General features: G+C 36.9%; 2 protein-coding genes across 3 annotated transcripts; both read left to right on the top strand.

Moving 5' to 3' along the window:
- The first annotated feature begins 1,055 nt into the window (after positions 1-1,055).
- Positions 1,056-14,815, top strand: LOC135684744 (lys-63-specific deubiquitinase BRCC36). Its single transcript, XM_065200388.2, has 9 exons — positions 1,056-1,236; positions 7,834-7,950; positions 8,869-8,962; positions 9,713-9,798; positions 10,022-10,080; positions 10,804-10,903; positions 12,258-12,289; positions 12,471-12,514; positions 14,135-14,815. The coding sequence occupies exons 1-9, from the start codon at positions 1,135-1,137 to the stop codon at positions 14,305-14,307; spliced, it is 807 nt and encodes a 268-aa protein (XP_065056460.1). The 5' UTR covers positions 1,056-1,134; the 3' UTR covers positions 14,308-14,815.
- A 5,364-nt stretch (positions 14,816-20,179) lies between these two features.
- Positions 20,180-26,205, top strand: LOC135684743 (transcriptional coactivator YAP1). Of its 2 annotated transcripts, none has more exons than XM_065200387.2 (3): positions 20,180-20,758; positions 23,176-24,026; positions 24,904-26,205. In XM_065200387.2, exons 1-2 carry the CDS (start codon positions 20,334-20,336, stop codon positions 23,993-23,995), a joined length of 1,245 nt encoding a protein of 414 aa, XP_065056459.1. In that variant the 5' UTR covers positions 20,180-20,333; the 3' UTR covers positions 23,996-24,026; positions 24,904-26,205. The 2 variants fall into 2 exon arrangements, with proteins under 2 accessions (XP_065056459.1, XP_065056458.1); XM_065200386.2 differs by having other exon boundaries at positions 20,182-20,758; positions 23,176-24,013.
- The last annotated feature ends 1,271 nt before the right edge of the window (positions 26,206-27,476 follow it).

Below are 27,476 nucleotides of genomic sequence, written 5' to 3'. Positions count from 1 at the left end.
TGACTGATGAGGACGCAAATGCTTTGTCTGAGAGTCTTGATAGGATTTCCTTGTCAAACTTCTCTGAAAACATCATATACTACATTGCAGGATTCATAGTTCGTCGTATCATCAAAAAGCTTGATTGCTCTCAATGTTCTGAAGCCCTCATTCTCAATTGCATGTCAGAGGAACATGACTATGTGACAGCACCATTTTCCCTGTTTCTGGATAGAAAGAACAATGGAGGGCTTATAAAAGTATCATTTGGGGTGCACAAATTAATCACATTATGTGAGAAATCATTCCGGGAGAGAGTTAAAGGTACAAGGAAGGGAGACATGAAAATCAATTCACAAGTTGGATTGATACGGAGAATGACGAACGGCGTGCTACGAAGTCAAGGCGAAAACCTAAGCAAATTATTTCCATCGTTTTCCAAACATGCACACGAAATCGACCCAGTCTTTGAGGATGATCATCTCACACAAGTTGTGAAGAAAATTTGCGAGAAATACTTCCTTCTGCGTATGCAAACTTACGCCAAGCATTACACAAGGCAGATAGTAATGAAAAACACACCAAGTTTACGACACCGGATGAAAAAATTAGTTTTGTTTAAAAACACATAAACTTAAAAAACCATAGCTTTTGCTGTTTGCTTCAAATGTTTCGTTTAGAAGTTTTTCGCCAAATATTAAATCCTTCATTTTAAGTGAAATATTTTATAAAGTAATTCGCTTCGAAGCTAGTTTGGTTTATTAAGGTAGGCAATGCACTGAAGCCTATGCACATTCAGTGCATTGGACGTGTAGTTAAAACAACTTACCTCCCATAGAAATCATTGCAAAAGGTCTTCCTCGGCACTGCTTTGCTTAAATTTGCACAATTTTGTCGAAAATGAAATAAAAAAAGCCTTTTCCTTCTGTTTTTCCAGTAGCACAAACAGTCGTCCTCCACACTTATTTGTTGTCTTTTGCCATGCATTCAAAATGGTAGCCGTGCGCATGACGGCCTCACTCGCGTCAACGGAAACCAATGGGAGTTCGCACTCTAGTGTTTATTTTTACCTCATTGGTTCAATTCGATCACAGAACAATCTTGGTCCCCAGGACAGAAGCAAAAGCGAAAACCAGAAGGGGCAAGTAAATAAAAATGGTGAAGAAATTTTTAATCGAATCAGACGCTTTCATGGTCTGTATGACTCATGCATTATCAACAGAGCAAGAAGAAGTGATGGGTCTACTTATTGGAGAGGTAGGTTGCTTTGATTCCCCCTACTGCCCTATTTCCCCTCATTTTCTGGAAGTAGCAATTAATGTTTTAGACTCTTTTCATTCAATATATCATTAAATAATACAATTCTACATCTCACTGTTTTTTGCAACTCGTGACAAAATGAAACTTAGACAGTTAGATTAGGTTCAGGTTCATTATATTTTAAATTCCACAACAAAACATACATTTATTCCACAAAATACTAAATAAAGATACAACAACATCAAATATCAAACAATCGCTATAACAATAAGATATGGAACACAAATTATCGGTGGGATGTGCATGTATGGGGAATTATTTGAAAGAGGTGCGCTCTCTGTAGCAAAGCTAATCGAGAAGAGAGGCCCCCCTATACATTCCAGTGTGGAATCCATGTAGCTTACGCCAGAGATATCCAGCGTAGACTAACGATTCCCATTGTCTTTCTATTGTTTATTTGGCGTGAGATTCACATGGATTCCACCCTGGTATACATTAAGATATTTCAGCACTTCAAAGATATCAAAATAAATAGTATCCAAAATGAAATTATTATACTAATAGTAATAATAGTATAATAATAATAATACCAAAAAAGATTAAACATAGGCCTACAATTAAAGTGTGTTCGAAGTCCATTAAATTGGGTTCAGTTCCCCTGGAGGGAGGGGTAACTTCAAACGGTTAAGGACGGGAGTATGCCATTTTGATATACAAAAAATTCCCTAAAATTTATAAATTTTCCAAAAAATCGTACCCCAAAACTTAGATAAATGATATGAAATGTATACCCTTAAATTTGATTCAAATTTGCAAAAATCCAACAACTCAAATCAGATTATTTCTTCATGAAAACTGGTACCCCAAAAAACGGCACATCCTGTTCCAGTGTATACTGAAGTTACCCCTCAGGGGGGTTCAGTCCAAGGTTTGTTTCTTTTAAAGAGTAAATAATAAGTAATGTTTATTGCAATGCCCATAACTGTTGATAGAAGTTGGGGCTGGAGAGCTTTATTAGAATTTAGGTTCTTTAACATAGAGAATGAATCAGAAAAAGAAGCAAGAATGTCAATTGCTCCCATTGAGACATTGTTTGGGTGAACTTTGCCACACTTAGATGGCAGGGAGTGGACAAGAGACTTTTACAATTGCTGCTGACTTTGAAGTTGCTCTCAATTCCAGAAGTTCACTCATGAAGGTAGAGAATGCCAAAAACAATATAGAAAATATCAGGTTTCAATGAATCTCCTGTAATTAATATGGATGAAGTAAAAATGGGCAGACATAGAAAACATGTGGTGTCAGATGAATAATGAGACACAATTGAGCAGTGCTATGCCTCCAAGTATATGTAACAAGGTTCAAACTTACAGCTTGAAACAATGTTCATTTTGAAGACAGAAAGAGCAAGGAGATGTCTGAAATAATGACCATTTGTGATGGTTTTTCCTGTGTTGAATGTGTTATACTTAACAAAGAAGTTTAAATTTTATCTTGGTATATTTTGGTGGCCAACTGACTAGAGGGAGCTAGTGCAAGGACTGGAGAATTAAAGAATTGCTAAAACCTTGCGACTTTAATATTCTGTCTTCATATCCATTTTTGACAGCCTTGAGGGCCGTAAGGACCTCTTTAGTGTATCTATATTGCATCAAATGTTAGGATGGTGGCTGGTTTCTTGCCATAGAAAAGCTATTGATGTGGAAGAGGATTCAAATAAATTTTTTACCGTAGTTTGGCGATGAGTGAGTTTTTTTGAAGAAAGGAAGAGATGCCATATTTGATCTGGGTAGTATAACATAGCTTTTTGTGGCACTGATTGGTAACTGGAGCCATTGTCTGTTATATTTGGTGACAATACTATCAAGATTATTGCTAAGATCTGCAATGGTGAGATTCTAAAAATTTTAGTCAGAATGAGACAATGATACAACAGGATTTTTTGTTTAGAATGACAGTCAAGACTTTGAATTCTGCTCATCAATTTGTCGATTGTGTTAAAAAGTCTGGACACATGTTGATGTTTTCATTATGTCTTAATGTTTTCTCTGCAGCAGAAAATTCTAGTAAAACTTCTAGGAACAGCTTAATTTTAAAAATGGGTGATTGGCAGCTTGACTGTTGAAGCAAAATGAAATTTTCAAATCAATATGATTTAAACATGCGGATTCCCATTCTATGATCCATTTTTGGTTAATATGAAGGCAAAAATTGACATCCTTAATGGGATCTTAGAATAGCATAATTCTTGTGAAGTGACTAACTAACAGGCAGCTAGCACATCATTCTACATGCTACCTCTCTCTACTCTGTGACACCACAGCTGTACATGTACATGAATATTTTGACATTCCAGCTCTTCCAGGGAATCAATTAGCACAAGTGGGGCATTGTGCACCCCTAGATTTATTTTAACCCAAATAATATGTCCTGTAGTTGATTATGTCATGTCATTAATCATGTTTAGAAAAGTTTAAAGCATAGAGTCTAGAAAACATCCAGCAACTATGTGTGAAAATTGCTCTCTTATGCACTAGTTTTGCTGTCAGAAGAGGAAGCATCAGTGTCAGATTCACCAGGTTCAAACGTTTTGTGCAATATTTCAGTGCTGTTTTATTGACTCATGTTACTTATGGTGATTCTTCTTGAAAAAGGCTTGATGTTCTTGAATTGGTGCCCTTTGTCTGTTCTGTGGGTGGGCTTCCTATGAGTTGTTTGTTTGCCCAGGTGGTTAAAATAACTTGAGGAGGGTTGATAAGCAGATGAGCTGGTGAGTTGAGTTTCATCATCATGGTTCGCTGTCTCCGCCTATGGCAAATTGCGCAGTAACATGAGAGAGTGTTTTCCAACGGTCACGATCTTTGCTAGTAACATTCAACCCGGCGAGGTCAAGTTGTGATCAAGTTAAGATGTTATCGCGCCACCGTTTCTTTGGTGTTCCTTTGTTTTTTTCCCTTCAACAGCGCCTTCCAGGCAGAGTTTTGAAAGGCTCACTTCAGAGCGTTTGATGTGTCCAAATAATTCCAATACTTTGCTCTTGATGGTTGATATGATAGGGGTATCATTGGTGGTTTTCAGCAGGTCTTCAATTTTGATATGGTCAATAAGTCTATGGTTGGTCATAATTCTCATGATGTGATTCTGGAAAGATTCCATCGTTTGCTGGAGCTTCTTAGTCCAAATAACACATTCCATTCCATAAAGAACTACTGGAAGAATATATCTATTGAAAATTTTTGTTTTTATATGATAAGGGACTTTGGTAGATGTTAGAAGCAGTTTGTTCTTCTCAAAAGCGATTCATCCGAGACCGATTCTATGTTTAACAGCTACAGTTCCATCATTTGTGGCAGATAATTTATGGCCAAGATAAACAAATTTATTTACTTGTTTTATTTGTTTTCCGTTAAGGTATCATTTTTAGCAGTTGTCAAATATTCTGTCTTTGGAGCATTTATGTAGAGCCCGACTTCAGAGGAGTATTTTACTTAACAATCAGGAAAGGTTTGAAGTTCTCGTTGTGATCTATTAATGGCTGCTATGTCATCAGCATATGTGAGATTAATGAGGAGTTGACCACCAATAGAGAATTTATACTCAGATTCCGCTTCCAGAATGATTGTAGCAATGACGATACAGAACAAGAGAGCTGACAGGACATCTCCTTGCTTAACGCCTTTCAGGATCTTGACAGGTCTGGAAATACCAATGTCAGTTTTAATAGATGCAGTGGAGTTGTCGTATGTTTATTTAAGGGGCCTAATATATATCTTATTTATGTTGGTTTTCTCAAGAAGTTTCCATAAGCAATCGAGCTTAATGCTATCAAATGCTTTTGTGAAATAAATAAAAGCAATGTCTACGGGGTTGTTGAATTCGATGGCCTTTTTGATGATTTGTTCCAATGCAATAACTTGTTCAATGGTACCTCTTCCTGGTTGGTTAGCTGCTTGAGAGTCATGGAACGAAGCATAGAGATCATGTTTAACTCTAGATGCGATGTTGCTAATATAGATTTTGTAGATATAACTCAATAGGCTAATTTGGCGGTAGTTACCACAATCTAGTCTGCTATTCTTCTTGTAAAGCACGACAATAAGAGCTTCTTTGAATTTTTGTGGTACAGTGTCATGGTTCTCCTCCTGCCTTTAAGTATTCGGAGTATTTGTTCTCTAATCCTGGGCTTCTGCCGATCTTCAAATTTTGTATGGCATTCTCAACTTCACTTCTTGGAATATGTGGTATGGAATCCTCATGAGTATCATCAATGTCAAAAGAAAGGATATCATCTTTGTATAAGTATTCATAGAATTCTGCCCAGCGTTCCAGAAGGTTTTTTTTATCAGTTAGGATGTCTCCATTTTTAGCCTTCATTCCCCAACTGATTTCTTCCAGCTTGCTTTTAAGTCGCTTAATTGCAGCATAGTATTGCTTGTGTGGTGGGAGGTTGCAGATGGAGTCAATGTCTTTTTCGATTTGCTTTAGCCTATCTTTTTTGACCAGCGTTTTAGGTTCAGCTTTTGCAATTTTGTACTCTGGTGACTTAGCACCTTTTTGTTCTCTGATTTTATGTTTTGAGCTGATAATTTTATGTTTTCTTTGTTTCTGCAGACATCCAGTTACACTGAGGAAATATCTGAAGTGGCGAGACTTCTTTAACTTTTTCAAGAATACCAGTAGTTATTTCTTCAAATACATCACTTTGGTCTGAGATTTCATCAAGAGTGAAAAAGCGATTACTCAGTTTCAGTTGAAACGGTTGTTTTGCATCTGCGAGTAATGGTTCTAGGTTGTACTTTCGTGCAGAGCCAGAAAAACATTACGGTCAGACGGTCACTGACCGGAGGAAGGTCCACGAAGAACAATAAAAGCTCCAATGACACACCCAAGCCACGCCCACTTTCTATTGTTTTGTGAGGTAGGTTTGCCTTCTGGGATGTTTTTTTCTGGAGGAAGGTTAACAACTTTTCAGGACTCTGCTTTCGTGTTACTCCGATCTTCTTTGGCCAAGAGAAGCTTAGTCTGATTTTTGTCCTTACCATTCTATGGTCTGATATATCAGGTGAGACGGTTTTCGAGCTAGAATGAACTCAATTTGGTTCTTTGATTTGCCATCTGGTGACGTCCATGTGTAATATTTGATATATTTATTTGATATATATAAGAGATATTTTTATTTTTTGGCGTAGAAGAGATATTTTTTGGTTGATTTGAGGATGTTGTTTCTGAAGATTAAATTTGTAGTTAGGGTTTTGTGCTGCAAAGAGAATAAAACTGTGATTTCAACAGGTCTCTTAAAAGAAAAGACAAATCAAGGTGAGCATTACCTAAATGTGCAACACATGCATAAATTTTTTTTGTGCTCTTGAATACAATCAAGAACTTATCCTGGTGTGTTTCAAGGTGAAGAAAGATCGTTTTGACCTTGATAACCCCTGTTAAGCCGTTAGCAAGCAAACTCTGGGCTTTGAGCCATTTGATGTGCTCTTTTTGTTTGTTGGAGCCCAAATATTGACGTTTATCGTTGGCACCTTAGTTCTGGCTAGTTCTCGAGGCATTGAAAAGCCGTTTCAGTTTAGCGAGCTCTGAACTTACGTGGCAATATCAAACAGCGTTTTGTTTTAACTTTCGTTGTTTGCCTGTTGTATCTATTTTGCACTCACTTACTTAAAATAAAGGAGTGAAAAAAGATTCTCCTCTGCAATGCTTTGATTTATTTAACCTGAAGGATCTCTAAATGTGTGAAACCAGTTGAATGTGCTCGAAACTGGCTGAGATATAGCAACTTGAGCACAGACTCTGCCCTCGTCAAATCACTGCAATTCTGTCACTGCGCTCAATTTGATGAACCATGTCAAAATTGCAGAAATCTTTAGCAAACTTTGAATTCTTTATAGGCCATATCTCGCCCAATTTGTAAAATATTAAACTAATATTGCATGTTTAGAGGTAATTTGTGGTGTTATATTAGGTAATGTTGTACGAAATTACTAAAAACATATTATTATAACTTCATACTTAAAAGCTCTATTGTCAAAAGTTTCAAAGCTAAACTAGGGAACAGTTTCGAAACTAAACGAAAGAAAAATAACTTAATTTAAGATCATGTGTTTAAGGCAGTGCCAAGAACAAGTTTTTGTGTTAATGGCTCCGTCGCTGCCCTTCACCCATTTATCTTTACCAAATGGAATTAAGTGAATTATCTATTGGAATTGGGCAAAAATGCACTCAAGATGATTTTTATTTTTACCATACTGGATCTGGGGCCCTTTGTCAATCATTAGACAAATTTTCACTAGACTACATTGCACAGAATGCAAAATTTAGCACAATACTTTATTTGTTTGTAATTTTCTCTAAAATAAAAAACTTTAACGTTGATCAATTTTTATTGCATATAACTCTGTTGACAGTAAACAAAGTTTCACAGACTGGAAAGGATATGATTTGGAATTTTTTATACGTATGCTTTTTTTATATATTTCGCATCCTTTTTCGCCGTAGAAACTTCGCTGACTTTGATGCCCTTCTTGATAATTTATTACGTTGATATTTGAGTTTCTTGATCTGATGTGCATGCTTTTAAATTCAAAGATAGAGGATGAAGTATCACATGCTCATGCAGTCATCATGTTGAGAAGGTCTGACAAACGTAAAGATCGAGTCGAGATATCACCAGAACAGCTTTCAAATGCATCTACTAAAGCTGAAATATCCTTTCTGTTTCTTTTATTTTGTTGTACGGTGATAACCTGTTTGCTGTTTTCGTACAAGTAAGATAGGCTTCATCTAGATACGCTCTGATCAAATATATGCACGAAATAATTTCTCATAAAAAATTGATGTATTGCAAGTTTATGACTGGAGGTATGCTGTCATAAAGGGGTGGCATGGCATAAATAAAAGGCCCATGAGCATTTTTCAAAAAGAGGCCTTTGTTAATTCGACCCCTTTTTCTGAAAACGTTACCTACAGATTTCTTCTTTCACAATCAATGCAATAAATTGTAGAAAACATTATAATATTTAGTAAGCACACAAAGACGAGACACGAAAAGTTACTTGATACGAAAGACACGAAAGGATACAGACATTTCATTTGAAGTATTGTTTATGCATTTAAACAGCTTTGGCACACTTGAAGCTATGAATAGCAAGCATTACCACAGTAGCGTAGCCAGAGTGGTAAGGTTAGGGGGGGGCAAAGGTGAATTCAGCGAGGAAAAAATGGGGAACCACACCCTTTGGAACGCCAGAAAACGCTGCTTTTCAGAGAGATTTTTGCCATCAGTGGAGGGGGGCGTCCGCCCTCTCTTGCCTCCCCCTTACTACGCTACTGCTTTACCACTGTGCCATACAGGGATTCCAACAAGAAATATTGAAGGGAGGTGAAGACTTTAAATGAGACTTCCAATCAACGAGGACCACTGTATTTGCTATGTATATTTAGTTGACATTTGTGGGAAATTTTTAGTCAGGTAAGCATAGTAGAAAATGGGCCAAAAAGCACATCGTTCCTTTTTTTATATTTCAAAACATGATATTGAAGGAACACAGCTATGAAGAAATATCTAAGTTTAGAAGATTGCATGTGAAATTTGTTTCAGTCGTTGTCCTTAATTAAGTTCATGTGATTGGTCACAGCACAAGAGCAAACAAGCCATTGAGAATCATTGGCTGGTACCATTCGCATCCCCACATAACAGTTTGGCCATCTCATGTTGGTACGTATAGTAAGCCCGAATTATAACCATTTCAATATTTGCCTCCTAGAACGACTCCTTACCTTTCTCGGCCATTAGTATATTCCAAACAATATTCGTTCCATCATTATTATCGATTGACCAAAATATGTCTTACCCTTCAAAAGTCTTTCCAACTAGAGGCATTGTTTCATCATTTTTTGGTTTTTCATTTTCTTCAGCTTTAACATCTTACGATTTAAGACAAACTAAAGCCTTTGGTCTTAAAGGATTTCGTCTGACACTCTTCCAAGTTCAAAACGCCAGACTAATGATCGGAAATTCTGAGCTAGGAAATCGAATTAGGCTTATCAAAAAGCACAAGCACTTGACTGTTAAGGTTGCCCAATCAGTGCTGCTTGCCTACAGAAAATATTCCCAATTGAATTAAAAAATGATAAGTGTCAGACGAGTTCTCTAGAAACTGGTGCTCTGAAGAGTGTCAAACGAAGGTTTTTAGTATGTTTCAAAATTTCGCACATTTTGGTACTGGTTTCGGTTTTAAGGGCTCCGTTTTACAAATCGCTGTTTAAAATGCAAATGGCTTGTTTACAGGATATCTTTATGTTATTTTTGTGTGTGTGAACCCAAAATTGTAGGCCCTACAGAGTAACAAATTTCGTCGTGAAGAAATGTGGTTTTCTGTTCATCACTTGGATCTCGTAAATTTTCTTTCTGCTACCTCCTGCCCATTAAAACTTTTTGGAATGATTTTCTTTTATTTTCTTGTAGATGTAGCAACACAGTCTATGTATCAAATGATGGATCAAGATTTCGTTGGCTTAATTATTTCATGCTTTAACGATGATCCCACAACGGTATATGAACTTTTGTTTTGAAATTAACTTTTTAGTACATGTCTACAAAAATAGCTCGCTACAAAATACATATCTTAAGGTCTAAAAAAGCTTTTGTTTTTCCTATAATGATAATTGCAAATTTTTAACGTTTTGATAATCTTCTCTCTCGATTGATTAACCAGTTTATGGCTGAAACATCTGTAATGTTTGTCGTTGAATTGATTTGATTTGTACCTTACAGGCGATTGGTGATGTCCAAGTCACGTGTTTTCAAGCGATCGAATCAGGACCTTACTCACAGTAAGTAGTCCATGCTCTTTACTGCGAACAATCTATTATAAAGTAAAGGCTATCTAGTTTTTGCTTCTTATTTCAGAATAACACCACATATATTTTTCTTCCAGCGACCTAAATATGAGAATGATTACTTTTTAGCGTGGAGCTCCCAATATGCAAACCTTCCGTCCGAAGATCTAACAAAAATTATAATATTTGTTAGATCTTCACACAGCACTATGTAACTATTTTAATGGTATCAGTCGACTATTGAGGTAAATACTAAACTTTTAAAAGCCCCCCTCGAATAAGCCCCTCCCTCGAATAAGCCCCCACCCAAGGATTCATTTTTGCAAATAAGCTCCTGGAGGCCTATTCGAGGATTTACGGTTCCTTATGTCCACGATTTAGCCTCCGGGGGCTATTTCGCAAAAAAAATATTTTGGGAAAAGGGCTTATTCGAGGGGGGGGGGATTCTTATTCGATGGTTGGGGCTTCTTCAGCACAAGCCAAAAACATTACCAGGATAAATTTGTTTCCCCTCTTTGAGCATGCTAAAGGATGCAGATATACTGGGGCAAACGTATTGCTGTCGAGGCAATACCTTACCCCATGGTAATTATCCAGAGATGGGGGCTTATTTCACAAAAGTTGAAATTTTAAGGTGGGGCTTATTTGAGAGGGGTATTTCGAGGACATACGGTGAATCTTTAATTCAATCTTATCAAATATGTTGCCTCTTTGCAGATTAGAGAGACTTGAAGTGGAGTTTTCAATTGTTCCCAGCCCCGCCCCAAGTGCAGCTACTTTGTCAGCTCTTGTTGAGTTGCCTGTTATTCTTGAGGAGGTAAGCGTTATTATTTATATGATGAGAAAAACAGACTGCAATCCTAAATCAGTAAGTGTTTTCTCAATGCTACTTCTGGACGCTCATGTGTAAATAAGCAACTCGGGAAATGGAAGAAAAAAGTAGACGTTTGCTCTACACTATCAGAAAAGTAATTAAAAAATGCCAAAAATGTGTTTTTAATACCCCTTTCAGAATTTTATATGTTTGAAACAACTTTCAATTTGCAATATCAAGTAAACAGTTAATAAATGGGTGAGAAATGGCCAATGAACGATTTTAATTTTGTTTAAGGATTACTGTAGACTTGCTCCAAGTCTTTTTCGTGCTTGAAAGAGGGATATTTGTTTCCTTCCTGTGACTCGCAGAAGAACTGTTATTCTGGCCTTGTCGTTAAAGGCATTTGACATGCATAAGTACAGTGAATCCAAAAATAACTTAGGCCAAATTAATCAGAGCACGCGCACAAGAAAGGTATTGAAAACCGCTCACGTGAAACCACTGCGAGCTGCTCTAGGATTTCACCAATTTGCAGAAAGACGGAAACTGTTCACGTGTTTTTCTCTGTGTGAAATATGATTGGTCAACCACTCGTGGTCGAATGGCTGTAAGCCACTTTTACCTGTGTCAAATGCCTTTAAAGTTTCAAGCAGAGACCCAATGGCAATGATTTGAAGGAGAAGGAAATTGTGCACAAATCGCCTTATCTCAGCCAATTAGTAACACATTACACTGATTTTGAATATTTAGGGATATTTAATTATGCTCTTCAATGGGTGATTATGATCTTTCAAAATCACGTGATTATGTTACGCATGCTTTGTTCATTTTCCTTTGTTTGATGACATTGAGTAATTAATATGATTAACAAATAATTACAAATAACATAATTAAATAATTAAATAGATAATTCTGCATGATTCCATATCAGTAATTGGGTGTAGCCTCTGCCAAGAGATTCCCTTGTAGAGGGTGAAAATGTTGTTCACATCGACCGACCATCGATCGACCGACCACGACCGACCATAATTCAAGAAATCGAGATGCCATGTTTTTACTTATGTTTCAATTATCTTTGTGGCAGATACAATTAATTGAGAAATTTCTTATTTTTGAATAACACAAATATTTACGAATAATACAAAACGACATAAAATGTTTGCATGTTTTTCTGATTGGCCTATTTCGATCCACAACTGGGTATATATTTTTCATCGTGTTCTTTCGGAACCTTATTCTGACGTTTTATGCTCTGAGGAGTGTCAGACGAAAAAGCTTTTAGTATGTCGTAAAATGTTTGCTTTTTTCAAAGCCATTTTCAAGGTATTTGAGTTTCACACAAATTCATTTTTAGGAAGAATCCGAGGCTTACAACAAGACATTATCGTGAGTTCCTTGCTTGAAAATTATCAAATTTATAGTTTATTAAAACTTATGAAGAGTGTATTTTTACGCCTTTTATAAAAAGTGTTTTATTTTAGATAGGATGGATACGATGCATATTACTAACAATGAAAACAGATGATTAGATTGTGTAAAATTAATTTTTCACGTTTTGCTCTCACAGACACAAAATGCAAGATCTAGTAACAGCTATCCACAATGGAACGGGTGAGTATCTACCTTTATTTCAATTCATCTTTAGACTTGTTAAATCAGCGATTCCGTTTATGAAGTTACAATATCTTTCAAAATCCCCCGGACACCAAGTTACTTGTTTTGTTTTTGAATTCTCCATTGTTTACCGATTTCATCTTTTCCACTCACCTTTCCCCCTTCAGCCACTTTTTCATGTAAACATTATATGAGTCAAATATACTAAAAAGTCAGTCGATTTTGTAACAAACTAACATTGTTTAAAGAGAATTTGTTTTGCATATTTAGGACTGAATGAAGAGGCAGACTTCAAACCTTGACACGAGTGCTATAGCTAAATAGAGCCAAGTTATTCACAATATTTTTACAGCGCAACTGTTCTGGAAATTCTATTTTACATGGAAGTAAGAAATGTAAGCCAGCTATCAAAACAAAGCAAAGCTAAATTTTTTCTAAGCTTAGGCCGAAATCATGGGAGATGAAAATTTCTCTTTTATATCAATCGAAGCAGACAGTGATTTTTATTCTGAGTTGTGCATAAAATGGTTTTGCACGTACATTTGTTTATAGAATATTCAGGCTTAGAGTAATCCAATTTTCAGAATGCAATAAGAATTTCGCTAAGCCTCAACTCGTATATTTGTGACTAATTTTTCAGCATTTGCCAATTTTGCGATGTTCGTGGCGGAAGATGTTCCCTGAAACGATATCAGATTGGAAAAAATCATTACTTTTAAAATAAATTCAGGCTCAAAACGATAATTTCATAAAAGTATCGAGGCTGGGTAGAATTTATAGTATTATTATAAAAAGCATTGCACATGTGGTAACGTGTGTTCGCACACATGTCACATGTTTAGCCACTAACGTAAAAGTTTTTCAACAGACGCTAAAGACTCTCGAAGTTGTCAAGTTGTTTTTCAACATTATTCAGTTTTCAATGTTGTTATTCAGAAATAAAACTAGAAGCGGATAATACCACTTAAAGTTGATCGTATGCTTTGCAAAACATGAATTGTTTAAATAACTCTCAATTTTCCATTAAACAGTGTTTGACTTTATTTTTACATTCAACAATTTATTTTGGGCCTCTTTCGTCGTACATTTAACTTCTAACCTGTGTTTAGGCAAATTTAACCGCCTTTATGAGAACTCTTGTTGCCTCGTAATAGATTTTGCCTCACTAACCATGGACGTCGAAGATCAAGGCCTAAAGGCAGGCGCCTGTCTGACCCTTTGATAGTGGGAGCAAAAGGGGCCGAAATGCCTTTCTTATGAAAGTTTCATTGACCTTTAACCACTTTGCTGGTATTGCTACAATGTATTTTCCCAAGTAACGCCTACAAGGGCTAGAAGGTATGACAAATAATGAAGAGTCATTCCATTAAAGGTGTGCGATCTACCACAATGCCCACCCCTTACTCCAACCACCGCTTTCGTTACTTTTCTCATTATAGCCTTTTTCGATTAGAATATTGTTATGTGGCATTGCAATTTACTTACCAAACCCTTAATTCGTATAAAAACTGTGCGTTTCTATCAAATACGAGAAAGGAATTTGTAGCACCGTCTAGTATATTCGCGGTATTTCTGATGAAAGAACGCTTTCTGCTAAGCACTGTTCCTCTTTTTCAGTGTACACAAAAGCCATCTGTCAACTGCTATCTGTGATCTGTGCTCCTCTTATGCAAACTTTGGAGAGACAACTGAAAAACAGAGCATTAAAACTCGATGACCTAAGAAAAGAAAAACTCAATTTAGAGAAAGAATTAATGGAACTGCATAAAAGTAACGAATGCTCCAAATAAGCCAGCAGGCAGGCCAATTATTGACTTTGTCCAAAGACCACAGCTTTGAACATTGGAAGTGGAAATATCGTCGATCAGGAGACGACGGCGTCATTATCAAATGGACTTTTGTTGTCGTGAGTGGAGAGCTGACCTCTGGAATGTTGTTCTGAGAGGTTGGTTGACCTGTGGTGCTGTTAAAGGGCTGTCAGGTAAGCCATATGTGAACAAAGTCCTTTTAAGCCCCTCTCAGCCTCAGCCTCCTTTTCGAGAGCCTGCCATCACTGTTTTACCTTGTGTCACTCTATCTTGGTAGCAGTCAAGTGCAAGACCCAACAATGTAATTTATGGACTCAAATAGTGAAGTTTAGGCTGGTGTGCCGTTTTTCAGTGCATCATTTTTGCCCAAAAGCTGAGGCTTAACGTTGGGTATCTATTGACAGATTTTAGAACTGTATCCTGTGTTTAATTGTTACTAAGATTCTCACAGTTCTACATTGAAATAACTTCAATGACAAGACAAAATTGTTGCACAAGTTTCTCTGTGTTTGCACTACGTTCAAAATACCATTTAGATTAAACCTTCCAAGCTGGGGTATGTTTTTCGATTTTTCCGAGAACGTCCTTTTAAATTGGTAAATTGGTGTTCAAGGCGCAGCCTAGCAAAACATTTCATGGCACCGGATATTCAGTTACTTTTTTCTTGTAAGCCCCCCCCCCCCCCCCCTTGTGGACATTGGAAATGGTAGAGAAATAAGATCAAAACTAACGAGCAAGGTTGCAAACATTGCATCATTTCCTTTAGCGATTTTGATAAAAATGAGAAATTAATCATCGCATACAACTCAGAAATAGTTTTCGCAAGATGGTCTGATTTCGGCAGGGGCATCGTGGCGAATGAATTCTAGAGGGGGCCCGAAAGAAAATTTTTCCGACGAAATTTATTTTAATCAAATAGAAGCATTTTATGTTAGTGTAAGGGGGGGGGGGGAGATAAAACACATAACTTTTGCCTTAGCTGGAAAGATATTTTAAATGCTTTTTTATCTTGTCAATGTTTCTTCATTCTTACTGTGAAAGCCCCTGACATCTCACAACCCTATAGATCGGTAGATCAGGAGTGTAGAATAAAGTTAATTTTTTATATTCCTAATGCTTCAAATGCGCCGGAAATTGCATTCTTTGGAGCCAGTTTTTGTTAATAAAATTCATTCTCAAAATGAATATCCACTGTCAGAATATTGATCGACTTCGTCCTTGTTTTACCTTATGCAACAAAACTGCATAGATTTTAGAATCATCTTAAAATTTTAAAGGCATAAAATTGGCACCGTCCCGGTCTTAATTATCAAATAAAGATATAACTTATGACCAAATTGCAAATTTCCATAACCAAATTTGACCCTTGAAGATTCAGATTTTAACTGACGAAATCCGAGCAGCAAATCACTCAATGGCAGAAATCGGTAAATCCTGAGAAATCATTTTGTTTTTGTGGAAATCTAGTATTTTCTTTACAAAAGTGAATTGCCCCTCGATAATACGGAAAATACTTTGGTCCATGTTATTTGTGTCACCAAAAAGGTTCCTTTTCACTTCTCCTTTTTACCCACAGCTCAAGTTTGAGAATTTTGCGACAAAGCAATAATTTTTCCGAAAATCTTTCAAATCATAAAAGAAGAGGGAGCCACGACCCCCCTGCCCCCCGGCCAAGACACCCCTGGGTTTAGATGCCTTCCAAACGAGATGACTCTCGCAAAGACTTCCATTGAAGATATGAAGCGGGGTGAATCCAAGTTACCGGAGAAATGTAATTTCAAAATCTTCTGCGCTGCCCCATGACGCCACCCCTCCTTTTATCTCAAGGAATCCCACTTTTAAGCGTGAACCGTGGATTAAACCCCCAAGAACTCATTTACATTTCTCTCAGACAATCGACACAGGCTTTTTCGACTCGTTTATTGTATTTAAATAGTGTTTCTCTGAAATGAGGATTCTGGTATTAGCTAACTTAGCGACTATTTACTTTATGCTTTGGTTTTATATATAAATAGAGAGATTATGGCAAATAATGCATTAAGGGTTTATAATTAGGCTTGAAAATCGTGTCAACCGGGCCTGTTGGCTGAATACTTGCAGTTGTTTGTGTGGAAACCGCCCTCCACATCAGAGGACCTGCCTTGATCTCAACTTACACCACGATTTATAAGTACAAGGTGTTGTGGGATTGGTCAGCTCTGATTCCCACCGGTGATTGACTTTAATACTCCAAGGGAACGATCGATTCCCTATGGACGAGTTGCCTCTAAAGATCGAAAAGCATACCTCTTTTTGACGATGTAACCTAGACTTGGGAAAGATCAAACTTGGTTTTTTGGGAGTAATATTTTCAAGTTTTCGGGTCCAATTTGGATGAAAATAGTTGTTTTGTCTTCCATCCTCTGTCATTTAACTAGCCAAATGATTATATGTATGTGGCTGCCCAAAATTCTTTCTCAGATCATTTAAATAGCGAGAGAACGAAAAAGGAAAATATATTTTTAGGCAAGTAGAGCCGGCAGATTAGCACAAAAATGGAAATCGAGAAACATGTAAAATAGGGGAAAAGGAGTCTATAAGACTATGTTGGAAGTCTTTTGCCCTCTTTACCTTCCAGCGACACTGTTTATTTCAATCTGGGTTCATTCTAGCCCTGCAAGCCTCCAGTTCCAAATCATCTTACTCTCAAACAACTTTCTGTATTGGATACGGGGTGGGGGGGGGGGTGGATGCGATTTCCCGACACCGCAGAAATCCGGCACAATACAGACTGGTTTTCTCGAAATGAAGTCTCACCGCCCTGAATTTGAAGCTGAGACACTTTAGTCTCCATGACTGCAAATTATATCTTCAAGCACATCAACATCAAAAAGGCAGTTTTTCCTTTCGGCGAAGTTTCTTTTCCAAATGATCGTAGCTTAAAGCTTTTCTAATGGTATCAACTTATAGCATTATTGCTTGTTTTGCATAAACATTTGCAGTTGTAATGAGCATGAGCCCAAACAGAATTTCCATATTTCCTTTACCATACAGTACGCAAATTCCTTGTTTGAAACGAAATCTCACTATTTCTATAGTATGGCTCTACCATAAAAATCAAATTGTTGAACTCTTAAGTTTTCCTAAGGGAAGGACCCAGACTTTACGTTTTTTTTCCTACACGTCGCGTCCTGTCAATACATAGGCCCTGGAAGTAAGAAACTGTTTTTTTCATACTTAGTCTAAGAAGTTTCTTATATCTTCGGTCTTGAGGTTTCTTTAAAGTGTCTTGATTTTACCGAGGCTTGGTACCTTGTTTTCTTAGATATCGCATTTTGACCCATTTATTTGTGTATTTAATTTTAAACAGAGTGCTGTTTTGTACTTATAGCTTTAAAGTATTCGGTCACCCAAAAATCAACTTGATTCTGTCGTCCAAATATAAATGTATTTGTAAGTGCCTGGCTAAGAATACGACATCTTGGACCCACATATAAGAAACTTCCCATTGCCCTTTAGCCGAAAATTTTCTTGTAAACCAGAGCTTTTAAGAAAATGTTAGTGCCAAAAAGTTCCTTAAATGCGGTTTCTTATTTGTGGGGCCTAACTGTAATATAGCCTGGTTTTGCCAGATGGGAGACTTGCGTGTTTGGTTCCAATTTTGGTCCATTTGGTCACCAGATAAAGGATGATTTACATGCATTAACAAATCGAACTGTAATCGTGAGTTGAAATCACCATCTATTTCACCATCTAGGGAAAAAACCACACGTTTTTTGGCTATCCTAAAGTTCAGTCCACAAAAGTGTCCAGTTTATCTAAAACTACTTGTCATTGGTAACACTTCCTTGCGATTTGAAAGTCAGATCAAAACAGGCCATCACAAAATGTTTTTTGCTACATAAGTTAATCAGCAACCTCAATATTGAGGGCGCCGCTGATGAAATATGATTGGCCACTGCATGTACAGCCGTTTGACAAAACTTGGTTGGGTTGAAATACAAAGGAAAAAAGTAAGGGGATTGGTGGTTACTGAGCTCACGTCAAAGGGCCTAAAGTATTTTTAAAAAGAAAGAAAAAGGTGATTAATCAACAAAAAGGAATTAGTTTAAAATCTTACTATACTGTTGACAAGAGTTTCTTAAATGAGTCCATGGTTGATGCTTTCACAACATGGTTTGGGAGAACGTTCCAATCCTTTATGGTGCGAGGGAAAATTGATTAATTGAAATAGTCTGGGCCTGTCCTAGGTAGGATGAAGGCGAAATCATTTTAATTTCTATTTTATCTGAGAAACGGTTTTAAATAGTTTGTAACATTGATTGCAACTAGCGAATTTGATATCTTACACATTATTGTGAGAATATGCTTTCTTCGCTCCTCTAGGCACTTTCATCCAAGCTCATTTGACATTACTAGTGCTAAGAGAGCCCTTCCATTCATTTAAAAGAATTGCGTTCCTACCACCCAAAAGAGTTCTGTTGTTTATGAAGTTACTTGCCAGTGTGATTCTGGCTACGTAGGACGCACAACTCAAATATTGGGGGTAGGATAAAACAACATGTTCCTTCCAACTTAAGAAACAAGACTGTCTCTCACAGAGAACAGCCTCCTCGATCTTGTAGGTCTAGAAACACCCTTAAAACAAGTGATTCTGCCATCGGGCAACCTTTAAGATAACCCAGATGGTGCAAAACTCTATAATGTCGATTATGTTTCAGATCATCGTCTTTTCATCTAGCAGTTTTGGATCGATCTACATACAAACAAAAAGCCGCCAATGTGTAGACAGAAGGAGTTCGTATTCTCTCTTTGACTTCAGTGGTAATTTTTCTTAAAGTTAATCAACGGAGTTATAACGCAGCTTAGGTCAGGGGACTGGGCTACCTAAAAATAGAACTTCTTAGCTATCCAATCTCCATAAATCAACAAAGTTAAAACACAACACTGATTGGACAGCTATGCCAGTCTTGTGCTTGCGTCTTTATGATTGGCCTACTTCGATCCACAACTGGGTATATATTTTCTACTCGCTCTTTCGGACCCTTATTCTGACGTTTTACAGCTTTCAGTAGTATGTTGTATAATGTTTGCTTTTTTAAAAGCCATTTCAAAATTGTTCACCATCTATTTTCCAAGCTTCTATTTCCAATATATTCTTCACCGTCCAAGCTGTTTTCAAGAATAAATAACAGCAAATAAACAGTTTTATTTATTTGTTTATTTATTTTCTCTTGAATTTGAACCACTGCATGCAAACAGTTAGGAGCAATTCGACCAGACGGCTCATGAAGTAATCGAAAAACTGCTTCGGATTACACTACGGTCCGTTAAAGCAAAGCTTTAGCTTTTTCTCGCTGGAGTATTTCAATACCCCCAAGGCAAGACAACCCACGTTTTTCACCGCTTTTCCGGTGGTCGATCTATCATCAATTTTACTAAAGAAATATCTCTTTACCAGAATTTTATCATCATCTTTCGAAATCCATTGACAATTTTTGGCTTGTTATTCCCTGTTATCAATTTTCTCCATTCACGATTTTCGCCAGTTTCAATAAGCTGCATAAAAAGGAACCAGGAACCTCTTTTCCTATTCTGTGACCACACTACAAAATGCGACGGCCTCGGGCCCTGTTCGTAGTTGAGCCAATGCATCAAGCCTGCGCTTTTTTTCAGGTGCAGAAAAAACAAAGCGTCTGCAAAATTTCGTCCCGTATCAGCTTTCCGTACGGAAAATTAGTATTTTCCTTCTGGCGGCGGCCCCCATTTTGCGTCCGAGTTAATCCGACCGGAAATGTACATCGTTCCTGCGTTGCCAGGAGTGTCCCTTTTCATTTTGTCATTGGTGACGTCACTCGTGAGGAGGATCGAGTTGCGCAAAGGAAAACAATCCTAAAGAATCTATTACACTGCGAAGCCATTAACATCCAATACAGAGAATCTGGTTGAAAAGAGAAGAGAGTTTGGATTCGCCGATTGTACACCAAACCAAAGAACTCTAATGTTTATGGTATAATTTATAATTAAATATGGATTCCATCGCCCAGTCTCAGAGGAAAGGAAACTCCGTCGTTCATGTTAGAGAAGACTCGGAGAGTGATCTGGAGAACCTTTTCAATCCAGCAATTTTGAGTCAACCGTCTGTTCCGATGCGGTTGAGGAAACTACCTCCATCTTTCTTTAAACAGCCTGTGCAGTCGCATGGACCGTTTGCCAATCGGCCTGGTGGCGATGGGGCCAAAGATCCCAATGAAATGGGGTCGGCTGTCTACCATTCGAGAGCCCATTCCTCACCAGCTTCTCTAGGCCTTTTAGTCCATCATCAACAACAAAATCCACAAAGGTTATCTCCGGCTCATCAAAGAACCCAATCATATGATGCGCTCGAAAATGAAAACCTCCCACCTGGATGGGAAGCAAGAACGACGGCCACCGGCCAGAAATATTACGTAAAGTAAGTTTATTTTGTCAATGAACTAAATTATTCATAACTTAAAGCGAATTTGACACGATTTTTCGCGCGCTCTCATAGAGTGATGACAACGCAAGTGGCCTAGCCCACTCTTGCCGGGGCAAAACATTGATGCATTAACTTTGATATATATTTGTAGCTGGTAGTAAAACAGTTTTTTATAAAAAGGTGGAAGCGATCAAGGATACCAAACTAGAGAAAAGAAGCGGAAGCTGTAGCCAAGTTTATCTTTTGAGGGAAACGATCCCGACACAGTCTGTTGTCTGAATAATGGGGGATTTATATTACAGGCTTACAGAATCATTCGTGTGTTTCAAAACCATTCATATTAACATAATTGCTCGTTTATCCTAATGTGAAATAAAGAACTCGTTGTTGTTAGAGTTCCCATGGCAGGCTGCTAATGTAAAACAAAGATAAAAGTGAGCAGCTAAATCCATGTTTTCTTATGGGTGATTGTTTATTGATATTGTTACAATCACTTATGGCTGGGCAATATTATTCCTCGAGAAATCCGTGGTGAAAATATAACTGAGGTCTTACCGACAAGTTCCTTTTGATGGAAGGGAAATGTGATGCACGAAAAAGTTTCACAAATATTGATTGCTGTCAAGTATATAGATTATTGCTATTTTCTATTCGACTTTTATTTAGTCTATTATTTCTAGTACATTCCATAATGATTGGTTAGTATATTTCAAAGTACTTACTTTTATAATAAGAGTTACAAATTCTCATACAGTATTACCAAAAGGCTGTTAAAGAATGAGAACTAGGATAGGCAATAACATTCTTAGATTTGGGTTCCATGGATTTTTATGGAGATCTCATCTTTCTTTCATTAAGCTTACATGCCATGCTGCCTGTCAGTACAGGAAGAAAAACTTGTGACCTGCACCTTGAGGGGCCCATTGAAATAAAGCGATATATATCTGTCTCAAATTTTACCCCAAGGCCCAAGCTCGCTCTCTACACCACATTACATTTTTTCCTAGTGTTTACAATTATATACTAATATTAAAACCCAGATACCCTAAAACCATCTTTGCAGTATTTGAATCAGGAGACGATGTTTGACATCACAGAAAACGCTCATTGTGCATGCCAAAGGCTCTGTCTGTGTCAGACAGACTTGTGGCTACATAACATTCACACTGTCTCATCAAAAAGTAAAAACATTGGTTCTTTGGATTATTAGGTTGGATAAACTCAATTTGAGGTTGAAAACAATGATTTCTAAGATTTCCAGAATTTGTGGCCTGTGGATAAAGGATTACATTATCTTGCTTTAATGAATAAGTAAACTCGCTATTGAAGCAAACTTTAGCATAGATGGGGCCAGTAGAAGATTTTGGGTTCAGTAAATTTATTCTTAAACAATTCTGATTTGCACCAAATTGTTCAAATTTTCTTAGAAGTTTTTGGAGTTGTCTGTCCTCTTAATTTTGTAACCCTGGTTCCATGGTTTGTTTTAACTTCCTCATAACCTTGTTTCACACACTATGAAAGCCAAAAAGTCATTTATAGTACAGAATAATGTATGTATTAAAAATATTATCTTGTAGTGAGTTCAATACTGTAAATTAATCAATTTTTCATAACTTCTTTCCCATTCATCAAGCATGCCATCCCTTATGCCATTCACATGCATACAAAAGGACATTCCTCAACCATTGTTTACAGCTTAATTCATAGTCATGTTGACTCAGCATCTCCCGTTCTGTGCCTAAATCTTTCTTTATCACAATGCATCATCCTTATGTTACCCTATCTAGTCCTCAGTCTGCATTTTTTATTGGTATGTAAGTTTGTTAACTAGTATGTAATTTAGTTCAGTTCAGATCAAAGTTTTTTAGGCAACATTCTCTCTCACTGACTTCATGATCTTCAATAGGACTCTTTGGGTTGGAAACAACATGTTTAAGTCAATGGACTATTTTATTTAGTGGCTACATCAATTGTTGTACCAATGTACTCTAAAATCTTTCATTTTGCATGAACATTTTTAAAAAGAACACTTATTTGTAGAAAGTCTGTTATATATGTGAATCGTGCAATGATCATTTTAGTTGAAAACTAGAATTCACTAAAGTTCAAGCTCTGGGTTTTTGAAAAAGTGCTTTATAGGAAGAAGAAATGATTAAATAAAACAATCCTTTAATGTCCTGGCTGCTTGAATTAGAAATTGTCAAAGGACGGGAGATATGAGCCACTTTCTTACTGTAACTTGGCATTTTCTTTTTTATTCAAAAGATATTTGAATTATGATTTGTACTTTATAGCTATCTTGTTTATTCATTAAAATGCATATATTTATTTGTGAAATTGCATTTTATCTCGTTTACTCTTTTAAGATTTGTATAATTATGGCACTAAAGTTTTTAATATTGTTTCTATAGCCATGTTGAAAGAACAACATCGTGGACCCACCCAAGGCTAAAAAGCCAATCATTGGCCACTTTGAATGCTAATCAAACACTAGGCCAACTGCCAGATGGATGGGAACAAGGTGTTACCCCAGAAGGTGAGGTCTATTACATAAACCATTTAACACAAACAACAACATGGTATGATCCAAGATTAAATCGTAACCAAGGAAATAACAGTTTCATACAGGGTCAACCAAGTAAGACTCAGGAGCAAGTAAATCTTCGATATCTCCAGTTGGAAAAGGAGAAGTTGAGACAAAGACAGCAGCAAATATTTCACCAGGAGATGCTGATTCAAAGACAGATGACTAGTCAGGCAGATCCTTCTGCAAGTGGTGCACCATTGATAAATAGTCTCTGTGAGCAGAAGTTTGCCAATTCATCAGGATTTGGGAATGTTCAACACAAACGAGTTGGATCTGCAGATTCTGGCCTTGATGGCATGGGATCATTTTTATCTCCTCCTCCTGCAGACAGTGATGCCATCGGTGTAGATGATGTAGACATGGAAGGAAATATTCCACAGCAGCAACATCAGATGAAAGAATCACTGACTAGGAGATCAGATCCAGGAAATCTCAACCAATTAAATCAAACTAATGCAGGACATTTACCAGATTTCCTTGAAAGAATGCCGGCAACTAATGTTGATCTTGGCATACTTGAATCAGACACAGACTTTGGCACTGGTTTGGAACACCTACAGTCTGAGGTTCTAAATGATGTTGATATGATCTTTTCACCTGCCACTAATAATAAAGGCAAAGATGGCTTTCTAACGTGGCTTTAATCTTTGAGCAAATTAGATGTAAGTCAACTTGGTTTGTATCCATTCTTTATTTGTTTCATATTACCATCAAGAATGTAAATAGTGATGGGTGTAGGGACCAGAGGTTTCATGCAGGCAAGAATACAATATATATGATAGGTTACAGTTGCAAAGAAATGCACCCTGAACTTGCTTACAGGAATGCTTATGCAAGGAATTTTAGAACTGTTAGAATTTTGTGGCATTAAGAATTGGCATATAATGGTGTGTCAGTCAAGTTAGGTTAATGTATTAGCAACATTGGTGTTATTTATCGTATCATGGTTAAATCAAGATGTATTAAAATTGCAATCCACTTTCTTTGCCATGTGTCAACATCTAGTTCATTATGGGATAGGATTCTTATGTCTCAGTGCGTTTAAATATACAGTTAAGGAGATGCCTTTGTGGCTGTCAAGTTGCCAGTTATTGGATCATAATGTCTCCTGTTATTTTGTGGTATATATTAAAGTTACCAGCTCCTGAAACCTTTTTTGAGTTATTTTGGCCTGACATTATTGCTTAAGAATGAATTATGGCTTGAAAGTCGCTCGGCAACTGAGATGCTTAAAAATGAATGTAAGTCGCATTTGAAAGGAATTTTTGCCATTTAAAGCATTAATCCAGTTCTAAGCATCAATCTTGTAACAGTCTTTGTTGGCATTTGCTTCGAGACCTTTCAGCCTTGCAACCAACACAATAATCTTCCTGTTGCCATAATCTTGTAAGACTTAAAAGGTAAACCACAATTCTTCACATCGCAATCGGAGACGTTCATTCATTCTTTAAAGGTCACGATTGTCACCCGAACCTGTGTTGAGTCTATGCCCGTTTTAATCAAGCGGTCACACACAATGGACGTTCCTTATCACTTTGCCTTCTCTTTGTAGCCTGGGAACAATAAGAAATTTCGTGACGTAAGGAAAACCCTTCCGTTCAGAATGCTACGTAATCAGTTCTGGTAGGGAAGGAAGATCACATCTTGGACACATCGCTTCCCCAAGATTGAGTATGGAGAGCTTTAATGCTAGTCACATGAACTGGAAATATGACGTCATACATGAGATGACATTGCCACGTTAATATGCATGCGTTATTAAGCTATAAGACTACTGAATTTTGTTGCAAAGTCGACCAAAGTATCAATTTTGTGTCGTCTCCCTGTCTTTTTTATATATTCCTACTTTCCTCTCACTTTACACAGTTAGAGGGTAACAAATAATATGAAGGGAGAATGTATAAGATTCAAACAATTTTGGGATAAAAACACAATTCACAGTTGTCGAGCGCCCAAATTTTCCAAATAAATTTATTTAGCCTTTTGACCAGCGTGCGTTGCCTGTGAGAAGACGCCCCAGTTGTTCCTATGAAGTCCAAAACAAAATATGTCAATACAAAAGACACATGTAGCCACATATATAGCCAAGTTCCTAAAAAGGATTTGGCTGGAATTTTAGGTTTAACTTTTGATCTGCCAAAGGGTCCTTGAAGCCCGCTGTATCTGTATCAGTAGTGTTATGCTTTTTACTAAATCACGTTTTTTATATAACAAAGATTGTTATTTTTAGTTGCTTGTTGTACTTCTATCACCTTATAACAGATAAGTGTATTATTTATTCCTCTTCGCAAAGCATTTTTGTAGCAGGAGTTGCTCAACAGTTTGTTTCGAATTGTCGTAAATTTTCCAAGTTTGGATATTGTAGTTTGTACAAATACCTTCAAGGGGAATTTTCGAGTTGCAGAAACGACAATTTGTTCGGAGAGCTGCTGAGCTGAGATAACTAAATTACAGCCTCGCTGCAGTTTTTAATATTAAGCCATAGCTGTCAGATAGTTCTGTTATGTTTGTATAATATACCTCCTAACTATCAGTCCTCTGCAAAAGAAATGACAATTAACCATTTACGGAAAGCACCTTTAAGGTCACAGACAAGCGAAGCAACTATTGGATTCCAAGCCGTCGCTGTTGAAAGGCTAATGTTTGTAGTTATTTAAGTGCAAAGAACATTTTTGTAGTTTGATAGCACCTTTGCTTTAAATATGTTGTCCAATTGTGAAGTGATATTTTCGCATATATCGAAAGTTGAACATCGGATTTTTATATTTCAATTTTGATATTCGGGATTTTTTAAGAAGTTGTTAAAAATAATATGTTTTAGAATGATAGTTTGGCATTTATTCGCATACTGAAATATGCGAGGTTTTTTCGTGTTCTCTTCTACTTTAACACGCAAACTGGTCTAGCCTCCTTTGAGTTTTGGCTTTCGGTACGTAGGACGAGGCTGTAATATTATGCCTGCAAATTAAAGGGCTTGACAACGGGGGATCAATCGTGAATCCCTACACCCTGTTTTCACCTGATATCTGCAAAGCACTTTGCAACCAATTTAAATCCTTTATTTACAGCTGAATCACAATTGAAAAATTCAAGTCTCATTTTCGCGAATTAAACGTGAAATCGCGAAATCTTTTCACTGAGACCAAATTCCCCAGGCTCGAAAAGACAAAGACATATAAGACATAGAGTTAAGTCTTAAATTCGTTAATTGCTTTGAAAATGTTAAAAATAGCTGTCAGCGGAAAACAGAGTATCAGATATTTAGCAAAATGTTTATCTTTCTTTCCACCATTTTTCAAGGGGGGAAGGTATATGTTTGTTCGAAATAGGAAAACAGAAGAAAAATCTGCATTTGTATTCCAAGCAAAATCATTTTACTCCATCTTGACTGCCATTGTAATTCCCAGGTGTGGCCTAGGTGAACGTATGTATCAATGAACGGTCTTTGAAATATCATTTGACCAGGTCATTTGTCATTATCAGATGAGAAAATGTCGCTCGCGGGTCAGAAATGTTCAAAAATATAACTGACCACAGTGACGACAATGGCCGAATTGCCAAAGAAGTTTGGGTTCACTAGGGCTGGAGTTCAGATCAAGGAAGATAATAAACCTATCCACTTTGATGGTACCAAGCTTACAAGAATATTTCGATTTTTTTACGTGGTCAGTTAAAATTTTTGAAGAAAAGTGTAATGATTTTGTAAGCCAATAACCTTTATTTTTTTAAAAATACAATTTGAAGAACTGAAGTTTACAAAGATACGGTGTATAATACCAGTTTTTTTATACGTTCTTAACATTTAAGGAAAGATTATATTGTTTCATCAATTGGTATTTGGTAAGTCTATATACACCTTTACTGACGACAAAGCAAAAAATTTCAGGAGATAATTGCAAAAAACTTTTGCATAGCGGTAACTTTTCTCTCTAATCCAGAGCTATTAGAAGAAGATTTCTGCAAAAGATTTTTGGAGTCAAATATAATAATTTTGTAATCTAATGACCTTACATTTTTTTTTCATAAAATAATCTTAAAAAATGAAACCTAAAAAAACGGCCTAAAATGTTTCAATGCTTAGCTTCTTTACCACTGCAGATTAGAGATGCGATTTATCGTACGACT

This window comes from Rhopilema esculentum, chromosome 21, assembly GCF_057945365.1.
Source record: "Rhopilema esculentum isolate cy_ngs chromosome 21, ASM5794536v1, whole genome shotgun sequence".
NCBI lineage: Eukaryota > Metazoa > Cnidaria > Scyphozoa > Rhizostomeae > Rhizostomatidae > Rhopilema > Rhopilema esculentum.
The sequence above is the reverse complement of the archived record's forward strand: the minus strand, read 5'-3'. Positions and strand labels throughout refer to the sequence as shown.

What these genes read in the sequence shown, in the direction of transcription:
- LOC135684744 (XM_065200388.2), top strand. Translation starts at nt 1,135, where the DNA reads ATGGTGAAGAAATTTTTAATCGAATCAGACGCTTTCATGGTCTGTATG. An exon ending in ATGCATCTACTAAAGCTGAA is followed by an intron (nt 7,951 to 8,868) that starts ATATCCTTTCTG and finishes AATTAAGTTCAT; the next exon opens with GTGATTGGTCACAGCACAAG. An exon ending in TTAACGATGATCCCACAACG is followed by an intron (nt 9,799 to 10,021) that starts GTATATGAACTT and finishes TGTACCTTACAG; the next exon opens with GCGATTGGTGATGTCCAAGT.
- LOC135684743 (XM_065200387.2), top strand. Translation starts at nt 20,334, where the DNA reads ATGGATTCCATCGCCCAGTCTCAGAGGAAAGGAAACTCCGTCGTTCAT. An exon ending in GGCCAGAAATATTACGTAAA is followed by an intron (nt 20,759 to 23,175) that starts GTAAGTTTATTT and finishes TTGTTTCTATAG; the next exon opens with CCATGTTGAAAGAACAACAT.